Source organism: Pseudonaja textilis, chromosome Z (genome assembly GCF_049901715.1).
Source record: "Pseudonaja textilis isolate UNSWEBS1 chromosome Z, rPseTex1.2, whole genome shotgun sequence".
Lineage (NCBI taxonomy): Eukaryota > Metazoa > Chordata > Lepidosauria > Squamata > Elapidae > Pseudonaja > Pseudonaja textilis.
In genome coordinates this window covers 17037021-17057921 of record NC_142008.1, presented here as the reverse complement: position 1 = coordinate 17057921, position 20901 = coordinate 17037021, and the positions used below count along the sequence as shown (strand labels likewise).

Below are 20901 nucleotides of genomic sequence, written 5' to 3'. Positions count from 1 at the left end.
GTCTCCAATAATCAAGGAGAAAATGTTCTGCGTATTGTGTAGTCTTCTGGTGACTATGTTAAGAAATACTTACTATATCAACTTGTCTTCTGAAATACTCAGATTAAGTATCTGTACTCTCTCTCTCTCTCTCTCTCTCTCTCTCTCTCTCTCTCTCTCTCTCTCTATATATATATATATATATATATATATATATATATATATATATATATATGTGGATCTTTGGTTGTTCGGGTTTTCTCCCGCGTAAGATTCGAAGTATCTGGCAACGTTTCGATGAAGTCTCATTCATCATCTTCAGGCTTCTGTCTCCGGCTCTGTGCTTCTCAGAGTAATGTGAGATTGCAGCTGCTTCCTCCTTTTAACTGCCAGTGGGGGTGGGACTTGATTGGGTGGGGGCTTGGCTGTGTTCTGATTGGGTGGGGGTGTGTTCTCATTGGTAGGGGGTTTGGCTGTGTTCTGATTGGTTGGGGGTTAGCCGTGTTCTGATTGGTTGGAGGCGTGTTCTGTTCAGGTGGGGGCTTGGTTGTGCTCAGGTTAGTCTTAGTTGCTGGGGATTTGAGCTGGTGAGTTGTGATCTTGCTGTTTGGCTTCGAGTTCGTGGTCCTTCTGCATCTTCATAGTGGGTGTCGGTTTGCTTCATGTATGGCTCGGAGGGTTTGAAGTGGGTAGTGATGCAGCTGCCGTGCAGCTTCTGGTCCATGGTCGTGTCTCATCTTCTGAGTGGGTGGGAGTCTGTTTTCTACATGGAAGTGTGGTGGTGGCATCTTGTGTGGCTCTCATGGGTGTGGGTCTGGTGTCCTTCTTCATGTTAGGTACTCGTCTGTTCATGAGGGCGGGTTTCCAAATGGCTGGAAGGCGGGAGGTGTCATCTCGTTTGTTCATGCTGTGTGGGCGTTTTCTATCTCTATGGCTTCTCTGATTATTCTGCTGTTGAAGTGTTCGGTTTTGGCGATAGTTTTGGTATTTTTAAAATCAATTTCATGTCCTGTGGCTTTGAGGTGTTGGACCAGGGAAGAGGTCGTTTCTTCTTTTTGATTGAGTTCTTATGTTCTTCAATGCGTGCACTTATTCTTCTGTTAGTTTGTCCAATGTATGTGGTAGGGCAGGCAGTGCAGGGGATTTCATATACTCCTTGGTTTTCTAATTCGATTTTGTCTTTGGGGTTTCTTAGGATGGTGGATATTTTCTGTTTGTGCAGAATGCTGTTTTGATGTTGTGTTTTTGGAGGATCTTGCTAATTTTGTCTGTAGTGCCTTTTATATATGGGAGGAGGGCTTTGCCGTTTTCTTGTTCTCTGTCTTGGATTTTGGTTGGGGTTTCTTTTTGGATTAGGTGGGTAATCTTCTTTCTTTGGAATCCATTGGCTGCAAGTACGTTGGTGAGAGTGTGTAGTTCGGTTTTTTGGTGTTGTTCATCGGCTAAGCATTTTGTTCTGGAGATGAGTGTCTTGGCTACGGAATTGATCTGTGCTGGGTGGTGGTGTGAGAGTGCATGTAGATAGCGGTTAGTATGTGTTTTCTTCTGGTAGATGGTGTGTCCTAGGGAGCCATTGGATCTTTTGTATACCAAGACATCTAGGAAGGGAAGTTGGTTGTTGGCTTCTGTTTCCATGGTGAATTGTATTTTGGGGTGTAGGCTGTTGAGGTGTGTGAGGAAGTTGTTCAGTTTTTCTTTCCCATGTGGCCAGATGATGAAGGTGTCATCTACGTATCTGAGCCAGAGTTTGGGTTTGTGGTCGTATTTTTCTAGAGCTTGTGTTTCAAAGTGTTCCATGTAGAGGTTTGCATGACAGGTGAGAGGGTGATCCCATGGGTGCTCCTTCTATTTGTTTGTATTTTTGTCCATTGTAGGTGAAGTATGTATTGGATAGGCAGTGGTTGGTTAGATCTAGGATGTGCTTGGGGGGGTTGGATTTGTTTTGGATGGCTGTCAAGGCTTCTTTTATTGGCACTTGGGTGAAGAGGGATATGACATCGAAGCTTACTAGTAGGTCGCTAGGTTGTAAGTTTTGTTTCTTTATGATCTCGATGAATTGGAATGAGTTTCTTACGTGTGAGTTGATGGATTCTGCATAAGGTTGTAGTTGTTTGGCGAGAAATTTGGCTAGGTTTTGTAGAGGTGAGCCTATGGAGCTGACTATTGGTCTGAGTGGGGTTCCTTCTTTGTGTATTTTGGGGAGACCATAAAGCTTGGGGCATCTGGATGATTTTTCTCTGGGTATGATTCGTTGCTGGATTTCTTCACTGATGGGGAGGCTTTTATTTTGGATTTGGTAGTTTTTTCTAGGTAGGTGGTGGGGTCTGTCTTTAGGGGTTTGTATGCGGGGTCTTGGAGTAGGTTGGTTAACTTGGTTTGGTAGTCAGATGTGTTCATAACCACTGTCGCATTGCCCTTGTCTGCTGGTAGAATTATTATGCTGGTGTCTTCTTTCAGGTTAAGTAGTGCAGTTCGTTCTTCTTTGGATAAGTTGCTTTTGGGTGGTTTGCTAGTGCAGAGGATGTTGGTGATTTCAAGTCTGATTTTGTTAGCATCATCAGGGTTGGTTTGGTCAGGCTGGTTTCAACTCCGCATATGATGGTTTCTGTGGGGATGTGTTTGGGAGCGACAGCAAAGTTGAATCCTTTTGAAAGGACCTTGGTTTCAGCTTCAGTGAGGATCTTGTCTGAGATGTTGTGCACTGTTTGTTTCATGTGTGGCTGTGGGGGGAGGAGTTGGTTTCTGGCGTTGTTGTAGTTTCCTGAGTTTGTTGGTGTGTGTGTCTGTCTTGAGGGTGGTCTGTGTTTCGGCCTCCAGACAGCGAGTTGTTTGGATTTGTCCCAAAGTAGAGGGTGAATCTTGTTGCTGAGTCTGAGGTGGAGTGTGAGGAGATCTTTGTTGATTTGGTCTAGGAGAAACCTTTTGTGTGAAGTTCATTTCTAATTAGGGCCAGTTCTGTTCTTTTTAGGATGCGTTTGGTGGCTGCTGTGTTGGTGTGGAATTTCAATTGGAAGCTTGTGGGAATTAAATTTTGATCTCGCAGTTGCATAAGAATGCAAGGTCACATAAAATGGAGGCTCTTTGGACTTCAAGTTTTTCATAAGTCCTGGTCAGATGGTGGGTTTCCTCCCGTAGAGGTGCAGTATCAGACAATGAGGTCAGGGCTTTGGCTCCCGCTGTGCTGCTCAGGGTATCGTGAGTGCTAGCTGGAAGTATCAGGAACGGTTTCGGTGAAGTCTCAATCATGTGGGCAGGGCTCTGTTAGACTACGGGAGCTGTCTCTCTTTAACTGGTGGGGTGGACTCGACTGGTTGGGGGCTGGTCGGTGCCTGAGGCAGCGGGCGCACCAGTGGGCGTTTGACGCGCAGCATGCGCGGCGTGCTGTGGGGAGGGGGCAGTGACGTGTCCAGTTGTGCTTGCTGCTGATGGCTCATCGTTCCTGATTCGGGTGCTCTGTTCAGGTGGACTTGTCGGAATGAGGTCCTCACTACTGGCCATGGCAGCCTAACAGGCCGGCATCTTGGTCGGTTACCTCCGGAAGGCGGTGCGTCACAAGCTGGATGAGAGGTGGCACCATCTGACTTTCATATAAAAGGCACTACAGACAAAATTAGCAAGATCCTCCAAAAACACAACATCAAAGTTTGGGATAGATTCTGGTATTTTCATAAATCATTCATCATTCTGCACAAACAGAAAAATATCCACCATCCTAAGAAACCCCAAAGACAAAATCGAATTAGAAAACCAAGGAGTATATGAAATCCTGCCTGCACTGCCTGCCCTACCACATACATTGGACAAACTAAGAGAAGAATAAGTGCACGCATTGAAGAACATAAGAACTCAATCAAAAAAAAAAAAGAAGAAACGACCTCTTCCCTGGTCCAACACCTCAAAGCCACAGGACATGAAATTGATTTTAAAATACCAGAACTATCGCCAAAACCGAACACTTCAACAGCAGAATAATCAGAGAAGCCATAGAGATAGAAAACGCCCACACAGCATGAACAAACGAGATGACACCTCCCGCCTTCCAGCCATTTGGAAACCCGCCTCATGAACAGACGAGTACCTAACATGAAGAAGGACACCAGACCCACACCCATGAGAGCCACACAAGATGCCACCACCACACTTCCATGTAGAAAACAGACTCCCACCCACTCAGAAGATGAGACACGACCATGGACCAGAAGCTGCACGGCAGCTGCATCACTACCCACTTCAAACCCTCCGAGCCATACATGAAGCAAACCGACACCCACTATGAAGATGCAGAAGGACCACGAACTCAAGCCAAACAGCAAGATCACAACTCACCAGCTCAAATCCCCAGCAACTAAGACTAACCTGAGCACAACCAAGCCCCCACCTGAACAGAACACGCCTCCAACCAATCAGAACACGGCTAACCCCCAACCAATCAGAACACAGCCAAACCCCTACCAATGAGAACACACCCCACCCAATCAGAACACAGCCAAGCCCCCACCCAATCAAGTCCCACCCCACTGGCAGTTAAAAGGAGGAAGCAGCTGCAATCTCACATTACTCTGAGAAGCACAGAGCCGGAGACAGAAGCCTGAAGATGATGAATGAGACTTCATCGAAACGTTGCCTAGATACTTCGAATCTTACGCGGGAGAAAACCCGAACAACCAAAGATCCACATACAAATACCCGCGAGAACCTCAGAAAACAAATACTGCACCTCTACGGGAGGAAACCCACCATCTGACCAGGACTTATGAAAACTTGAAGTCCAAAGAGCCTCCATTTTATGTGACCTTGCATTCTTATGCAACTGCCGAGATCAAAATTTAATTCCCACAAGCTTCCAATTGAAATTCCACACCAACACAGCAGCCACCAAACGCATCCTAAAAAGAACAGAACTGGCCCTAATTAGAAATGAACTTCACACAAAAAGGTTTCTCCTAGACCAAATCAACAAAGATCTCCTCACACTCCACCTCAGACTCAGCAACAAGATTCACCTCTACTTTGGGACAAACCAAACAACTCGCTGTCTGGAGAGCCGAAACACAGACCACCCTCAAGACAGACACACACACCAACAAACTCAGGAAACTACAACAACGCCAGAAACCAACTCCTCCCCCCCACAGCCACACATGAAACAAACAGTGCACAACATCTCAGACAAGATCCTCACTGAAGCTGAAACCAAGGTCCTTTCAAAAGGATTCAACTTTGCTGTCGCTCCCAAACACATCCCCACAGAAACCATCATATGCGGAGTTGAAACCAGCCTGACCAAAACCAACCCTGATGATGCTAACAAAATCAGACTTGAAATCACCAACATCCTCTGCACTAGCAAACCACCCAAAAGCAACTTATCCAAAGAAGAACAAACTGCACTACTTAACCTGAAAGAAGACACCAGCATAATAATTCTACCAGCAGACAAGGGCAATGCGACAGTGGTTATGAACACATCTGACTACCAAACCAAGTTAACCAACCTACTCCAAGACCCCGCATACAAACCCCTAAAGACAGACCCCACCACCTACCTAGAAAAACTACCAAATCCAAAATAAAAGCCTCCCCCATCAGTGAAGAAATCCAGCAACGAATCATACCCAGAGAAAATCATCCAGATGTCCCAAGCTTTATGGTCTCCCAAAATACACAAAGAAGGAACCCCACTCAGACCAATAGTCAGCTCCATAGGCTCACCTCTACAAAACCTAGCCAAATTTCTCGCCAAACAACTACAACCTTATGCAGAATCCATCAACTCACACGTAAGAAACTCATTCCAATTCATCGAGATCATAAAGAAACAAAACTTACAACCTAGCAACCTACTAGTAAGCTTCGATGTCATATCCCTCTTCACCCAAGTGCCAATAAAAGAAGCCTTGACAGCCATCCAAAACAAATACAACCCCCCAAGCACATCCTAGATCTAACCAACCACTGCCTATCCAATACATACTTCACCTACAATGGACAAAAATACAAACAAATAGAAGGAGCACCCATGGGATCACCCCTCTCACCTGTCATCGCAAACCTCTACATGGAACACTTTGAAACACAAGCTCTAGAAAAATACGACCACAAACCCAAACTCTGGCTCCGAGCCATACATGAAGCAAACCGACACCCACTATGAAGATGCAGAAGGACCACGAACTCGAAGCCAAACAGCAAGATCACAACTCACCAGCTCAAATCCCCAGCAACTAAGACTAACCTGAGCACAACCAAGCCCCCACCTGAACAGAACACGCCTCCAACCAATCAGAACACAGCTAACCCCCAACCAATCAGAACACAGCCAAACCCCCTACCAATGAGAACACACCCCCACCCAATCAGAACACAGCCAAGCCCCCACCCAATCAAGTCCCACCTCCACTGGCAGTTAAAAGGAGGAAGCAGCTGCAATCTCACATTACTCTGAGAAGCACAGAGCCGGAGACAGAAGCCTGAAGATGATGAATGAGACTTCATCGAAGCGTTGCCTAGATACTTGAATCTTACGTGGGAGAAAACCCGAACAACCAAAGATCCACATACAAATACCCGCGAGAACCTCAGAAAACAAATATATATATATATATATATATATGTGTGTGTGTGTGTGTGTGTGTGTGTGTATGTGTGTTTTCGTAGATTTTCACAGGTACAGGTATGTAGATCTAGGTGTGTTCAGGTCTTTTCCTGTGTAAGATTAATCATACTATATATTAATCATAATATATATATATATATTCTTAAGTTTTTGCAGGTATTTATATGTATGGTATTCAGCTTTGTTTGGGTATTTTCCCACATCAGACGAACACAATACAGAAGCCTGATGATGACAGATGAGATTCTTCCGAAATGTTGCTACAAAGCTACATACTGTGTGTGTGTGTGTGTATATATGCAAAGCAAAAGTTGTTTATAAAGTTTCTAATTTCAGAAAAGGAGGTACATGAGTTGAATGAACTGTCTGAGAAGAAGAAGCAGTTACTGGAAGCACTACAATCTAACCAGAAAGAGTTACAGGAAATTCACAAGTTTGAGGCTACCCAACTAGATAGCATCAATGGTATGTTTGTTGTGGTCATATGAAGCTTCAAGCTTCAATTAAAAAGTGATGCTTTCAATTTTAGAAGTCACCATTGGATTGCAGTATTTAGAAGTTTTGACTTTAAGATCTGTTCTTTTTATTGCTGAGAATGGCTGCCAGAAAGAGTTGTATTGCTACATACAAACAAAAGTCTACACTGCTGTGACTGAATTTTTGACTGCTGAAGAAGTAATCATTATGACCCAGAAACAATGAATCTATTAATCCATGGAATATTGTCACAAAGCTTCACTGCTTTTTTTTTTTAACGAAAACCTGATTTTAGCAAGAAAACTCACAGTTACGTTTTTGGGGGGATACCATGTTGAAGAGAGAATCCTTTTGGTTCCCTTTTCTTTCAAGCTGGGAGAAAACATGGACAAATAAGATGTGAGGCATCTTAATTGCTTTAAGAAAGGAAGGTCCATTCATTTCCCAACAGCAACAACAGAGTTTGTTCCTGGGGATAGCTAGCAAATGGATGGTGATCTGATCAAATTTTTATTTTATTTTTGAGTCATTTTTTTAAGCATGTAGACGTGTGTATGAGTATGTGATTCTTTTGTGTTGTTGTGACTGGAGGCAATATTTTAACTTGTTGCAATTCCCTTTTTGTTGCCTGTATGATTCTGCAGTTTTCCCTTTGTGATGTCTCTTTTGGACAAAGGACTCTTCTGACTCTTCCTCAGAGGCCGGCCTGAGAGAGAATCTTGGCACATCAGGAATGGAGTTAATTATTGACTCTGAACTGCCAGTCGAAAAAATTACAGGCTTTGGCTGGGGACAGCTTGTAGGCCAGTGAAGAGGATGGGGAGGAGCTGCCTTCCATGGTGGACCTCAGAGCACGCAGGGAAGAGGAATAGAGATCTGCCCGACTGCTCAGGAGAAGGCCTTGCCCCTCTTGATGGGCTGCACAGGGAAGCTATTTAGCATGGCAGGCAAAGAGAGGCATTGCTGGGAACAATGTGTGAGGTCATGGCCATGTGTTTGTTTGTGTTTCCTGCTGGACTTTTGAGACTCTGAACTTCTATAACCAGTGAGCTAACGTGGATGTACTTTCAGTTTTGCCTGGGGGCTTTATGTTCACTTATTGAACTTACTTGTTTGAGCAGCTTGCTATTTGTTTTATGGACTAAGGGGCCATTGCCTGTGAGATTAATCTGGGCTTGCTTATGGCGGGCTTCGTTTGGGACAGTTTTAAAGCCAGGTGAAAAGAATTGCTAGGGAATACCAGTAAAACTCTCCATAAGCCATACTGACATGTATGTGAGTGAGTGGGACAACACATCCTTGAGGGAATTGTAGACATGGGTGTTTTGCTTTTCTAATATAATTTTAGCCTGAGTGATCAGATTTGGTCTATTGCCATGATGGCGAACCTATGGCACACGTGCCAGAAGTGGCACACAAAGCCCTCTCAGTGGGCACGTGCGCTGTTGCCAGCTGATCTTCGTGGGTGCAGAAGCACCTGAAAATGGCCCAAAAATTGCCCCCAAAAGAAGCCCCTTTTCAGGCCATTTTTGGGTCATTTTCAGGCTGTTTTTTGGGCCTTTTTCAGGTCAAGATGGCCAGAAAACAGCCCAGAAAATGTACCAAAAACTAGCCCCCCAAAATGGGCCAAAAACAGGCATGCTTGCACTGGCCAGCTGGTCTTTGGTTTTCCAGCACTCTGGCACATGTACATTCACTGACATGCATGCATGTTCCAGTTTGGGCACTCGGTGCCGAAAAGGTTCGTCATCAGTGGTCTATTGTGTTGCCAGGTTCGTTTTTTGGAGATTGCTTGTTACAGTGTATATTTCTGAATGAGAGTCTGGTTTCATGAATGACAACGCTGTATTTTATGAATGGAAATATAGTTTCCTTAAGCTAGACTGGAGGTAGTCAAGAAAAGTCTTATTCTTATGGGGGATTTCTTTTCTATTCTTTGGGAAATTATTCTTGATGTGGCCAGAGGTGTCAAACTTAACTTCATTGAGGGCCAATCAGGATTGTGTTTGACCTGGTGGGCGGGGGGCAGGATGGGCATGGCCAGGGTGTGTGTGGCCAGTTTGACATCACTCATGTAGGGAGCACCTTTGGTGGCTCAAGCACTCTGCCAGCAAAAATGGGCTGCTCAGCTCCATTTTTGGCTGTGATGGCCTCCAGCAACCCTTTGCCAATGAAAACTGAGCTCCGGCCCATAGGCCTTGAGTTTGACACCCCTGGCTTAGACCCACATTTGCTTAGAAGGGGAGGGGAATAGGGGTTTGTCTTATCTTTCTTATTTATACAGACAACTTCAAAGGTTGTGAAAGCAGACCATGGTAAGTCAGATGCTGCCCCTGGAAGGAGGTCTCTGCCCATTCGAGCCAGGAGACTGGGTGTGGATTTGATCTTTCACATGGAAATCTTCACTGGAACCTAAGTGGAGTGAATGGACTTTTCCAAGTCCTGCTAAACATCCATCCTAGGGCCCGCAGGGAGGAGAGGATCAGGGAAAAAAGTGATCTACTCAGGAGGAGAGGGCCATGATCCTCTTCATGGGTTGCAGGTGTGAGATCTGCATAAGAGTTTGGATCTGCGTGCTAGGAAACGCTGGAGACGAAGAGTATTTTTTCCTGGATGAGGTTTATCTTGGTTAGTGTTCTTTCAACGGACTGTACCTGGTTATCTTCTTGAAGTTTGTAATAAATTATCCTGGTCTATTGCTGAACTTCCTTCAGTGTGGTTTGTTTTTTGTTTTTGCTTCATTATCTGCTATTTGAGTTTGAACTATATTTCTTTCGTTTGGAATGTTATTTTGAAAATAGTTTAATCTCCAACTGTGAACAATTGAATAGTGAAGCCAAGTTGAAGGCATTAAAGGACCTTTATTTACGTTTTGGTTTTTATTATATTTGTGGTACACTCTGGGTCATCACAGTTTGCATAGGAGAGTCTTTAATTCCCTATTGGCCCTCTTCACCTCCACCTCCCAAGATTGGGGTTGATAAAGAGTATGAAGGTTTTGTTCCAGATTAACATTTTGAAATCTAGATAATACTAAGGATCAAGTTTATGAACTTAACTATTTTTATGTACAATAATATGAATTTTTGCAGAGCATAAGCTGCAAGAATTGACTGAGCAAAAAAGATTTTTGACTATGGATTTGGAGGCAACCCTTGATAATATACAAAATGTATGTCGTCATAGCTCAGAAAGAATTATGTTTATACAACCTTCTGGTAAGTAGGAAAAATTACTAAGAATCTAAGAAAATGTGAGACTGATTATGCATATTGTTTCAATACTGTAAATGTAGCAATTTGTATAATCAGTGAGATTATCAGAAAGAAACAATTAGGTTCCTTTCCATTCTGTCTAAATTTAAAATATGTTATATTGTATTAGTATGTTAAGCATGACTTAGTCAAACAGTACTGGACACAGAAGCCCAAATTATTCGGTTTTTACAATTATGAACCCTTTTATTTGATCAAACATTTCTAGTAATGGACACTCTGGTTCTGCTTGCTACAGATGTATTCCAGGAATTAGGGTTACTATAGTAATGCTTCAGTTCTGATATAACACTACATGTGTTAGTATGAATAACCTTGATTTGGTTTTATTTATATCCTAGATTCAAAAAATATCTCAAGAAACCTAGAAACCTAACTATGCTGTGCTCTGTAAACAGACTAAGACTTTCAGGTTTCTGTTTCTGGGCCAACTTTGTGTATATTACTGAATTTGTTTTTAAAATTAGTTTGCTAAATTTATGGATTGACTGAATAGAGTTTCTTTAGTTTGGTGGATGAAATATAGATCTGCATCGATAAATATTTGCTATTTCAACTGGAATATCCATATACTGTAGTTGTTATACTTAGTTCTTCTGAAGATTGTTGATGGAAGAAAGATTAATTTTAATATTCAATAATTGAAAGAGGATCTTCCAAAACATGTAGGAAACTTGCAATCAGCAATCTGAGATCACATGTTTGAACAGGGCTCTACATCTAAAATATTTAAAAAGTGTTGTTGTTTACTGAGCTGTGGGGAGACCATTGTAAGGAACTACATGGGCCAAGCCTTTAAACAAGGGCTGTCAAACTGACAAACTGGTCCATGGGCCAGTTTAATGAAGGGAGGGAAAAGTCCCAATACCTCATGTGACACCACTGTGACGATGTGAGTTTGACACCCCTGCTTTAAACAAAGTCACTACAAAGTCAATGTCAGAATGCTGATATAACTCTGTATCAGGGAGAGATCAACAATAAAATCCAATCATATTGTGTCCCATGGTTATAAGTGTGATCTGACAGGTTGCAGCAAGGCAGCTGATTTTCCAGGATTTTTCTAGTTGGCACATATGTCAAAATGAAACACAATCCCTGATGCCTGCCTTCATTCACAATCACTAGTAGTCTCTAATGCTGAATTAAGCACTCTTTCCATGAATGGACTCATTTCTTGGAACTTGTATGCATAAGAACACAGAAGAATGTTCAACTGTGTTCCAGACAGCTGGTCCCTGCAACAAGGTTGCAGTATAATGGTTTTCCATGGGTTTGAACTGTGAGACAATGATGGGCTTAGTAATCTTGCTCGTAATCATGGAGTACACAAAGTTTGTAAATTTCACCTTCTAAAATAACTCATTATTTCTAAGTTGTTAAAAACCTTTGGAGGGACAAGTCTGAAAATAAGCCATTTCTTTATATGTTTTCTCTTTATTAGATTGTTACCACTTTTCTTCTTTTTTTTTGTTGAACACACACACATACAGACACCCCAAACTAAAATTTGTGTTGTTGCTCAGAATAAATCTGTCTTGAGCCTGTTTGCTTGCAGAAAAAGAATTACATGAATTGGATGAATGGTCTGATAAAAAACATCAATTACTGAAATCACTGCAATCTAATCAGAAAGAGCTGCAAGAAATTAAGGAATGTGCATCTATCAAACCAGACAGTGTTAGTGGTATGTGATGTTATACTAAATATATAAACTTTTATATTATATAAATGCAGTATATATATTTGGAATCAGACAGTTAAGTGAAGTGCACTATTTGAGATGAAGATATGATTAACAATTGCCTTTGGTATTCTAATCCATTCAGCCTGTTCTAGGTTCATCTAGAAATTATCAAAAAGACAGTCATCTTCAGTAACTATGTATACTTCTGATGTACTCATTTCTAGTTGTAAAGATACATATTAATTTTGAAAGGCCAAATTTACTGAACTATAAGCTTAGGTAGCTTTCCCCTGTTGCAATTAAATCTGTTCAACTGCAAAAAAGACAATTAATTTGGAACTATAGAATTCAGAGAAGTATGGTAGGAAAATTTCACTTAAGCTTACATTGTAGGTTATTTCAAGTTATGTGCTTGTTTAAAGATAATGTTATGTAAGAAACATTTGTAGGAACGTTTTCTCAGCTCTGGTGGTATATTCAGCACAATATAATTCCTGAGAATATTTTAGCTGAATAGATTCTCTACAGAGAACCATTTAATAATTTTAATTATTAAATGAATGAGTGGAGGATTTGGAGAGGCAAGAATTCATTCTATTATCTACGGTATATACTAATCATTAATGTTTTGAACTATAGTTAACACTAAAATTAATTTAATGAATTCATCTATTTTTATGCTTAATAGTATTGTATCATGATTTTTTTATAGAGCATAAATTGCAGGAATTAAATGAGGAAATAAGAAATTTGACCTTAGAGTTGGAGACAACTCTAAATGGTATGCAAAATGTATGTTGTCGTGCTTCAGAAAAAATTATATTTATACAACCTACTGGTAAGGAAATAATAACTAATAGTTTTATCAAAAACAGCATTGATTGTGCATATTATTTTAGTATTATAAACAGTATAATACTGTTGGTGGTATTCAGCCAGTTCACACCGGATCGGGCAAATCAGTAGCAGGAATTTGGCGTGGGTTGCCAAACCGGTAGTAAGTTCTGGCTGGCCACACCCCCGACCCAGTTGCCCTCTGACCTGATGCTCGCTTACCCGCCACCTGACATTTGCTTAAGGTATTTCTTTTTTTCTCCCCTCCTAACAATCAGCTGTGCATAGATGAGCTGTGCCGGGATTCCCCTTGCTGAGGCCCAGGAAGGCAAAAAATGGAGGGAGGAGCTCAGCCCCCCCACTCCATTTTTTGCTTCCAGAGCCCCAGAGGGGCCTTAGGGGAGCAAAAACGCCCCCCCGAGGCTTCTCTGAGGCTAGGAAGCTCCCAAAACAGCTTGGAGGGGTGCTGCATGCCCCTCCCATTCTCTGTTTTTTTTTCCTCGCTGAGCTTTAGAGGAGCTTTAGGAGAGTGAACACACACCCTCCCCACACAGAAGCTCCTCTGATGCTAGGAAGCTCCCAAAACAGAGCTTGGAGCAGGGCTGTGTGTCCCTCACATGCTCTGTTTTTTTTCTTCCTGAGCCTTAGAGGAGCTTTAGGGGTACAAAAACACTCACCCAGAAGCTCCTTTGAGGCTAGGAAGCTCCCCAAAATGGATGGGGGTGGCAAAAAGCAAAAAAAAAGAAAAAAAGCCACACCTACCCAGTCACATGGCCATACCCACCAAGCCCCACCCATTGAACTGGTAGTAAAAAATTTTGAATCCCACAATTGATTATAAACCTAACTATCAAAGAGTGAGGATAATCATATGCTTTTTCATCTATCTGTAGTGATTCCTCAGAAGAATAGTGAGCTTTGACTTGGAGGAAATGTATAAATGTATATATGTATTTATGAGACGTATATGAGTAACAATCTTATGAGCCATCTGGTGGCTCACAGCAGCAATTAAAAAATAATAAAATAAAATTAATATCTCCCATTCATACCTTCTGGTACACTTAACAACAATTTGCAATACATACAAAAACCCCAATTACTGGGCTCCAGCCTCACCCTATTCCAACATTTGGTGGGGAAAACAACCTTTTAAGATCTCCCAAAAGGCTAGAGAGGTGGGAGCCTGGGGGAACAGAGATCCCATAGTGACCAAATCTCAAAATACAGACTGTTATAATCAGACATGGTAATTAAAAAAGTATTTTGAAAGCAGTGCTAAAATAAGCTTGAAAATATTTTTGAAACAATCATATTTTGCTTGCAGAAAAAGAATTACATGAGTTGCATGAACTATCTGAAAAGAAATATCAATTACTGGAAACACTGGGCTCTAATCAGAAAGAACTACAAGAAATTCAGGAACTTGTAACTACCCAACCAGGCAGTGTCAGTGGTATGTGGGATTTTTTAAAAATATATTTCAAATGCGCGCGCGCACACACACACACACACACACACACACATTTTGAATCAGATAATCACAGGTACTCATAGTGATGATGCATGATTGATAATAGCATTTGCAACTGTTACTCATGTTATGCCAAGTGAAAAATAGTTTCATGGAAGCCTTTCTTAATCCAGAAGCCATCTGATAGAAAGACTGTCCTCTTCAGTGACTGTGCTAATAGTATTTTATTCTTGGATATAAACATAGGTATTACATTTTGGTAGCCCACATACGTAGAGCCATGAGCAGACATTTTATTTGCCTATTGTAATTAAGAATAATATATATTAATGTTTTAGAAAACCAGCCCTACTGCAAAAATAGCAGTTAGCTTTGCCCTGTAGAGGCTTGGACCAGAGCATATTAACCTGAACTGAGATTTGAACCTCGAGTTAATGTCAAGCATATGTACCTGTTCAAAGATAATGCTGATACCTACTAATCACTGGAATTTTCTATTTAGCATATTATATTGTTTTATTATAATGTTTTTATTTTGCTTTTTTTTTCATAGAGCATAAGTTGCAGGAGTTAGCTGAACAAAAAATAAATTTGATCTCAGATCTGGAAGCAGCTGTACATGATATACAAAATATATGTCGTCATGCTTCAGAAAGGACTACATTTGTACAGTCTACTGGTAAATAAGAAAATAATTACTAAGAAGTTTAGAAAAAGTGACACCTATAATTATTGTTTTGGAAGCTACTATCATTATAATAATTGAGTCTATTAGAATCCTTATCTGTTGGTTTCTCTTTTTCACCTCCAAGGTAATGCCTGGGCAGCTAGTTGGTATTACCAAAAAAACAGGTTGAAAATCTTATAGGAATAGGAAACTTTGGAGATTGCTGTAGAGAGAAAACTTATACAGTGCTGGTAAAAAGCTATGCAGACAAAATGTTAATGCATCAGCAAATGCAATGCTGGCAGAAAGACCAGCAAACGAGCTGGAATTTATTAGACAACACTTTACTAGATGTGAGCTTTCTACCCAGGTTCTGGAAAAGGTTTCAGAAAAAAACTATCCTGTAATCTGCAACTCTTACACTGCAAAAACATATGGACTACACAACTTGATCAGGGCAAAACAATAGATGCAATCTACATAGACTTCTGTAAAGCCTTTGATTCAGTGGTACATGACAAACTACTCCTAAAAATAAATTCCTATGGTATCTCTGGACAACTGCATAACTGGATAGAAGCATTCCTGTCAAACAGACAACAAATGGTCAAAATTGGGAGTGTCCTATCAAATTCTGTACCTGTCAATAGTGGTGTCCCCCAAGGCAGTGTTCTAGGACCAACTCTCTTCATACTCTACATAAATGACCTCTGTGATCATATTAAGAGCAACTGCGTTCTTTTCGCTGATGATGTAAAGCTGTTCAATACCACAGATAATACTGCTACCCTTCAAAAAGATCTTGACTGTGTATCAGAATGGTCAAACAAATGGCAACTTCAAATCTCAACAAATAAATGCTCTGTCTTACATATTGGCAAAAAAAATCCGAAAATAAAATACAAGCTGAATAGTCAAGATCTTGTTGATGATCCAAGCTCTGTAAAGGACTTTGGAATTCTCACCTCTAATGATCTAAGTGCTAGAGCCCACTGCAACTACATAGCCAAAAAGGCATTAAGAGTTGTTAACCTAATCTTACGTAGCTTTTTCTCTGGTAATATCACACTACTAACTAGACCATACAAAACATTTGCTAGACCAATACTCGAATACAGCTCATCAGTCTGGAACCCACATTACGTATCTGATATTAGCACAATTGAGAAAGTCCAGAAATATTTCACAAGAAGAGTTCTCCACTCCTCTACTCATTGTAGAATACCTTATGCCACCAGACTTGAAATTCTAGAACTAGAAAACCTTTTCTAGTCTCAACATCTTTTTTATAACGTGGTGAACAAAACTGGATGCAGTACTCTAGGTGTGGTCTTACTAAGGCTTTATAGAGTGGTATTAGTATTTCCCTTGATCTCGATTGTATCCCTCTGTTAATACAATTTAGGATTGTATTAGCCCTTTTGGCTACTGCTGCACACTGCTGGCTCATATTTAGCTGGTTGTCCACTAAGACTCCAAGATCCCTTTCACAGTTACTACTACTGAGCCTGGTTTCACCCAGTCTATATGTGTACTTTTGGTTTTTATTGCCTAAGTGTAGGACTTTACTTTTCTCTACATTGAATTTCATTTTGTTAGATATGGCCCAGTGTTCTAGTCTGTCAAGATCCACCTGGATCTTGAGCCTATCTTCTTGGGTGTTAGCTATTCTTGCCAGCTTAGTATCATCTGCAAATTTGGTAAATTCTCCTTCTATCCCCTCATCTAAGTGTTAATGAAGATATTGAAGAGTACTGGGCCTAAGACAGAACCTTGTGGCACCCCACTGCTTACTTCCCTCCATGTAGACTTAGACCCATTAAGGACTACTCGTTGAGTACGGTTTGCCAGCCAGTTGCAAGTCCATCTAGTGGTGGTGCTATCTATTCCACATTTTTCTAGCTTACCAAGAAGTAGGTTGTGGTCTACTTCATTGAGTGCCCTGCTGAAATCTAAATATATTATGTCCACAGTATTTTGCTGTTCTACTAATTTAGTCACTGTGTTGACAAATGAAATGATTGGTTTGGCATGGTCTGTTTTTAACAAACTTGTGCTGACTGCTAGTTATTATTTTATTTGTTTCTAGATGTTGACAGATCTGTTTTTTTTATTATCTTTTCCAGTACCTTCCCGGGTATTGATATTAGGCTGATTGGTCTATAGTTTCCTGGGTCTGTTTTTTTTCCTTTTTTGAAGATGGGAACCACATCAGCTCTTTTCCAGTCCTCTGGTAGTTTCCCAGTGCTCCAGGATTTTTGAAAGAATCTGGTGCAATGGTTCTGAGATGACCTCTGCCAGCTCCTTTGAAACTCTGGGATGTAATCCATCAGGCCCCGGTAATTTGTTTTCATCAAGATCAGACAGGTGTTCTCTTACTATTTTTTTGCTTATTTTAACTTTTATTTCTGATCTGTCTTTTACAGTTATGTTTTTGTGGCTTGAGCTATAGTTTCTTTTTGCATGAAGACGGATGCAAAGAATGGGTTAAGCAGTTCTGCTTTCTCTCTGTTGCCTGTTACTTCCTTGTCATCTTCTCTCTTTAGTGGACCGACTGTTTCCTCGATTTTTTTCTTGTGATTTATATGTTGGAAGAAACTTTTTTATTATCTTTGACTTTTGTTGCAAGTCTTTGTTCGTTCTGAGCCTTTGCTATCCTGTCTTTGCAGATTCTGGCTATCTGCTGATATTCTGCCTTAGTTGTATGTCCTTCTTCCATTTTTTGTACTTGTCCTTTTTTTATTTCAATTTGCCAGAGAGATCTTTGTGCCGCCATGCTGGTTTCTTCTTGGATTTCTTGTTTTTCATTCTCAGTGGTATTGTGTTGGTCTGGGCTTCTATGATCATACTTTTTAGAGTTTCCCAAGATTCTTGAATTGTTTTCCCTTTAAGATTTTCATCCATGGAATCTTTCCCAAGTTCTTTCTGAGTTTATTGAAATTAGCTCTTTTAAAATCCAAGACTCTGGTGTCATTATGTTCTGTTGCTTGTGTTTGTGTTATGTTGAATTCTAGTATGACATGGTCACTCTCACCCAAGGTTCCTGCAGTTTCAACTCCCTCTATCACTTCTTCTCTGTTTGTAAGAATAAAGTCCAGTATGGCTGTCCCTCTAGTTTCACCCTCTAACTTTTGGACAACAAAGTTGTTAGCTAGGTTGGTTAGGAACTTATTTGATTTCTCACTTGGGGCAGAATTAGTTTTCCAATTGATATCAGGATAATTGAAGTCTCCCATTACTATTGTTGTATGTTTCCTGCATATGTTTGTTAGTTGGCTGGCAAAAAGGACATCTATATTTTCTGCTTAATTGGGTAGCCTATAATATACACCTATGGCCATGTCATTCTTTTTTTCTTTTATACTGACCCATATGCATTCTAGGAGATTTTCATCTTTGGTTTCATGCATTTCTGTAGCAATATAGTGGTCTTTTACATACAGTGCAACTCCACCTCCTGTTTTATGGGGTCTGGCTTTTTAAAATAGTTTTGTATCCTTCTACCAGTATGTTCCACTCATGGGTTTCATCCCACCACGTTTCTGTTATTCCAACTATATCATATTTATCTTCATGTATTCGTAGTTCAAGTTCGCCCTGCTTGTTCCACAGACTTTGTGCATTTGTATATAGGCACTTGAGATCTGTCTGTGTTTACTGTCTACATAACCTGTGTTGTGCCTGCCTGCCCCTACTTCCTTGCCACCTGTTTGAATAGTGCACATGGTATGGCACTCACTATTAAATGCTTGGTTTTGGTTGGCATCAAGGTTGATAATCTTACCTGCACAAACATCTATTTTGCATGTACTGGTATTCTTATTAGTTTTAGGTTGCTGGGGGCAGAAATGTTCTGAATCCATTAATTCTCTGTCCCCGCTATTCAGTTTAAATGTTTATCCAGGAAATCTGTGAATTTAATGCCAAGTAACTCAGTCCCTTTCTTTGATGGATGCAAACCATCTCTTTTGTACAGTTTTTCATTGGACGAGCGGCAGACATCATGACTAATAAAACCTGACTAATAAAATCATGACTTTTACACCACTCCTTTAGCCACATATTAAACTCTGCTACATGCTGCCCTTTCCCTTTTTGTTCCTTGTATACTGGTAGAACCTCTGGAAAGATAAGCCTACAGCCCATATTATTAAGTTGTGATTTTTATTTTTATTTTTTTGTTATAAATGTAATGCAACAATGAGGAGCTTGATAATATTTCTGAAGAATATAGGTAACTTCACGATGGTCATTAACTAGCAGAAATTATTGCTAATTGAAACTCTGAATAGATAATTTTGAACATTTTTGCTTGCAGAAAAAGAATTACATAAGTTGCAAGAACTAACCAAGAAGAAACAACAGTTACAAGAAACCCTGGAATCTAATTGGATAGAGCTACAAGAAATTCAAAAACTTGCAGCTATGCAACCAGACAGTATTAGTGGTATGTGTGATATTATTTTCATTTTTTTAATCTTTGTACATACATATACACAGACATATTTGGAATCATAGTTGAACATAGGGTATATGGAACAAAGGTTCTTGACTTCAGATAATCTTTGTTTTCATTTTATACTACAATGCAGAGGTGGTATTCAGCAGGTTCTGACCAGTTCTGGAGAACCGGTAGTGGAGATTTTGAGGAATACGGAGAACCAGCAAATACCACCTTTGACTGGAGATTTTACAGTACCCTTCCCCTGCCACACCCACCAAGCCATGCCTACAGAACTGACAGTAAAAATATTTGAATACCACCACTGCTACAATGTGTTAAAACTATTTCTGTGAGACTTGAAAAGTAATCACATACTAGTCTGGAAGTCATCAAGTTAGAAGGTTTAACTAGGTTTCAGGTTTAAGTAGGTTTTAGCCTTTGATAGTCCAAAGTTGTAATAACTACAAACACACTTCATCAGATAGATTAGATGAAGTAAACTGTATCACATGAAATATTATATATTTTAATTGATTAAATTTGTTTAAGTTTTTAAGCCTTGTTAGGAAATCAGATTTTAAGCTTTATTAGGAAATCTGCTCAATTGTAAAAAGCAGAAAAGCTTGTTCAGAGTCTGTCAAGAAATTCTCACTAGGCTCAGATATGAATAATGTAGGTTAAAGGTATTGTTGTTGTAAAGAGATGTATAGGAATTTATACAGAGGTGGTATTCAGCAGGTTCTGACCAGTTCTGGAAAACCGGTAGCAGAAATTTTGAGTAGTTCAGAGAACCAGCAAATGCTACCTCTGACTGGAGATTTTACAGTATCCTCCCACTGCTACACCCACCAAGCCACGCCCACAGAACCAGTAGTAAAATTTTTTGAATCCCACCACTGAATTTATTCTAAATTCTACTAACATTTGCAGCAGAGCAGGGGTGAGATCTATAGAACCAATCGTTATGATTCTGTGTAGTTTGGAGAACCGGCAAATCATGCTTCTGGCTAGCGCCACCTCTCTCCGCCTGCCCCTTCCCTCCCCACCCAGTCAACCCTTATCACACACGCGCGACATTGTGCACATGCCCGACAACATCGCTGACTGCATTCTCCCCCGCCCAGTCACTCCTTAAGGTATTCTTCCCCCGCTCCTGATGATCAGCTGTTCTGATGATCAATGTAACGGGATCCCCCTTGCTGTCTTACTGCTTCGCGCAGGAGGCTTCCATTTTTTGCTTTCCTGGGCCCCAGGGAAGCTTACTGGGAGCAAAAATGCCCCTCCAGGAGGTTTACGTGAGGTGCAGGAGGCCCGAAAATGAAGCAAAAGGGGGCTGTGAAAAAAAAAGAAGAAAAAGCTATTCCCACCCAGTCACATGGCCAAGTTCACCTAGCTATGCCTAGGGAAGGAGCAGGCAGAGAGGGGCAGGGCTAGCCGGTTCTCCGAAC

At 40.7% G+C, this 20901-nt stretch overlaps 1 protein-coding gene across 1 annotated transcript in view; it reads left to right on the top strand.

The window, feature by feature from the left end:
- Positions 1-20901, top strand: part of CCDC7 (coiled-coil domain containing 7) — a 256642-nt gene that overhangs the window by 142496 nt on the left and 93245 nt on the right. The window contains exons 33-39 of the mRNA XM_087917690.1: positions 6932-7060; positions 10165-10290; positions 11906-12034; positions 12747-12872; positions 14196-14324; positions 14896-15021; positions 19328-19456. Coding sequence (XP_087773816.1) covers positions 6932-7060; positions 10165-10290; positions 11906-12034; positions 12747-12872; positions 14196-14324; positions 14896-15021; positions 19328-19456 — 894 coding nt within the window. The remainder of the gene's footprint in view (positions 1-6931; positions 7061-10164; positions 10291-11905; positions 12035-12746; positions 12873-14195; positions 14325-14895; positions 15022-19327; positions 19457-20901) is intronic.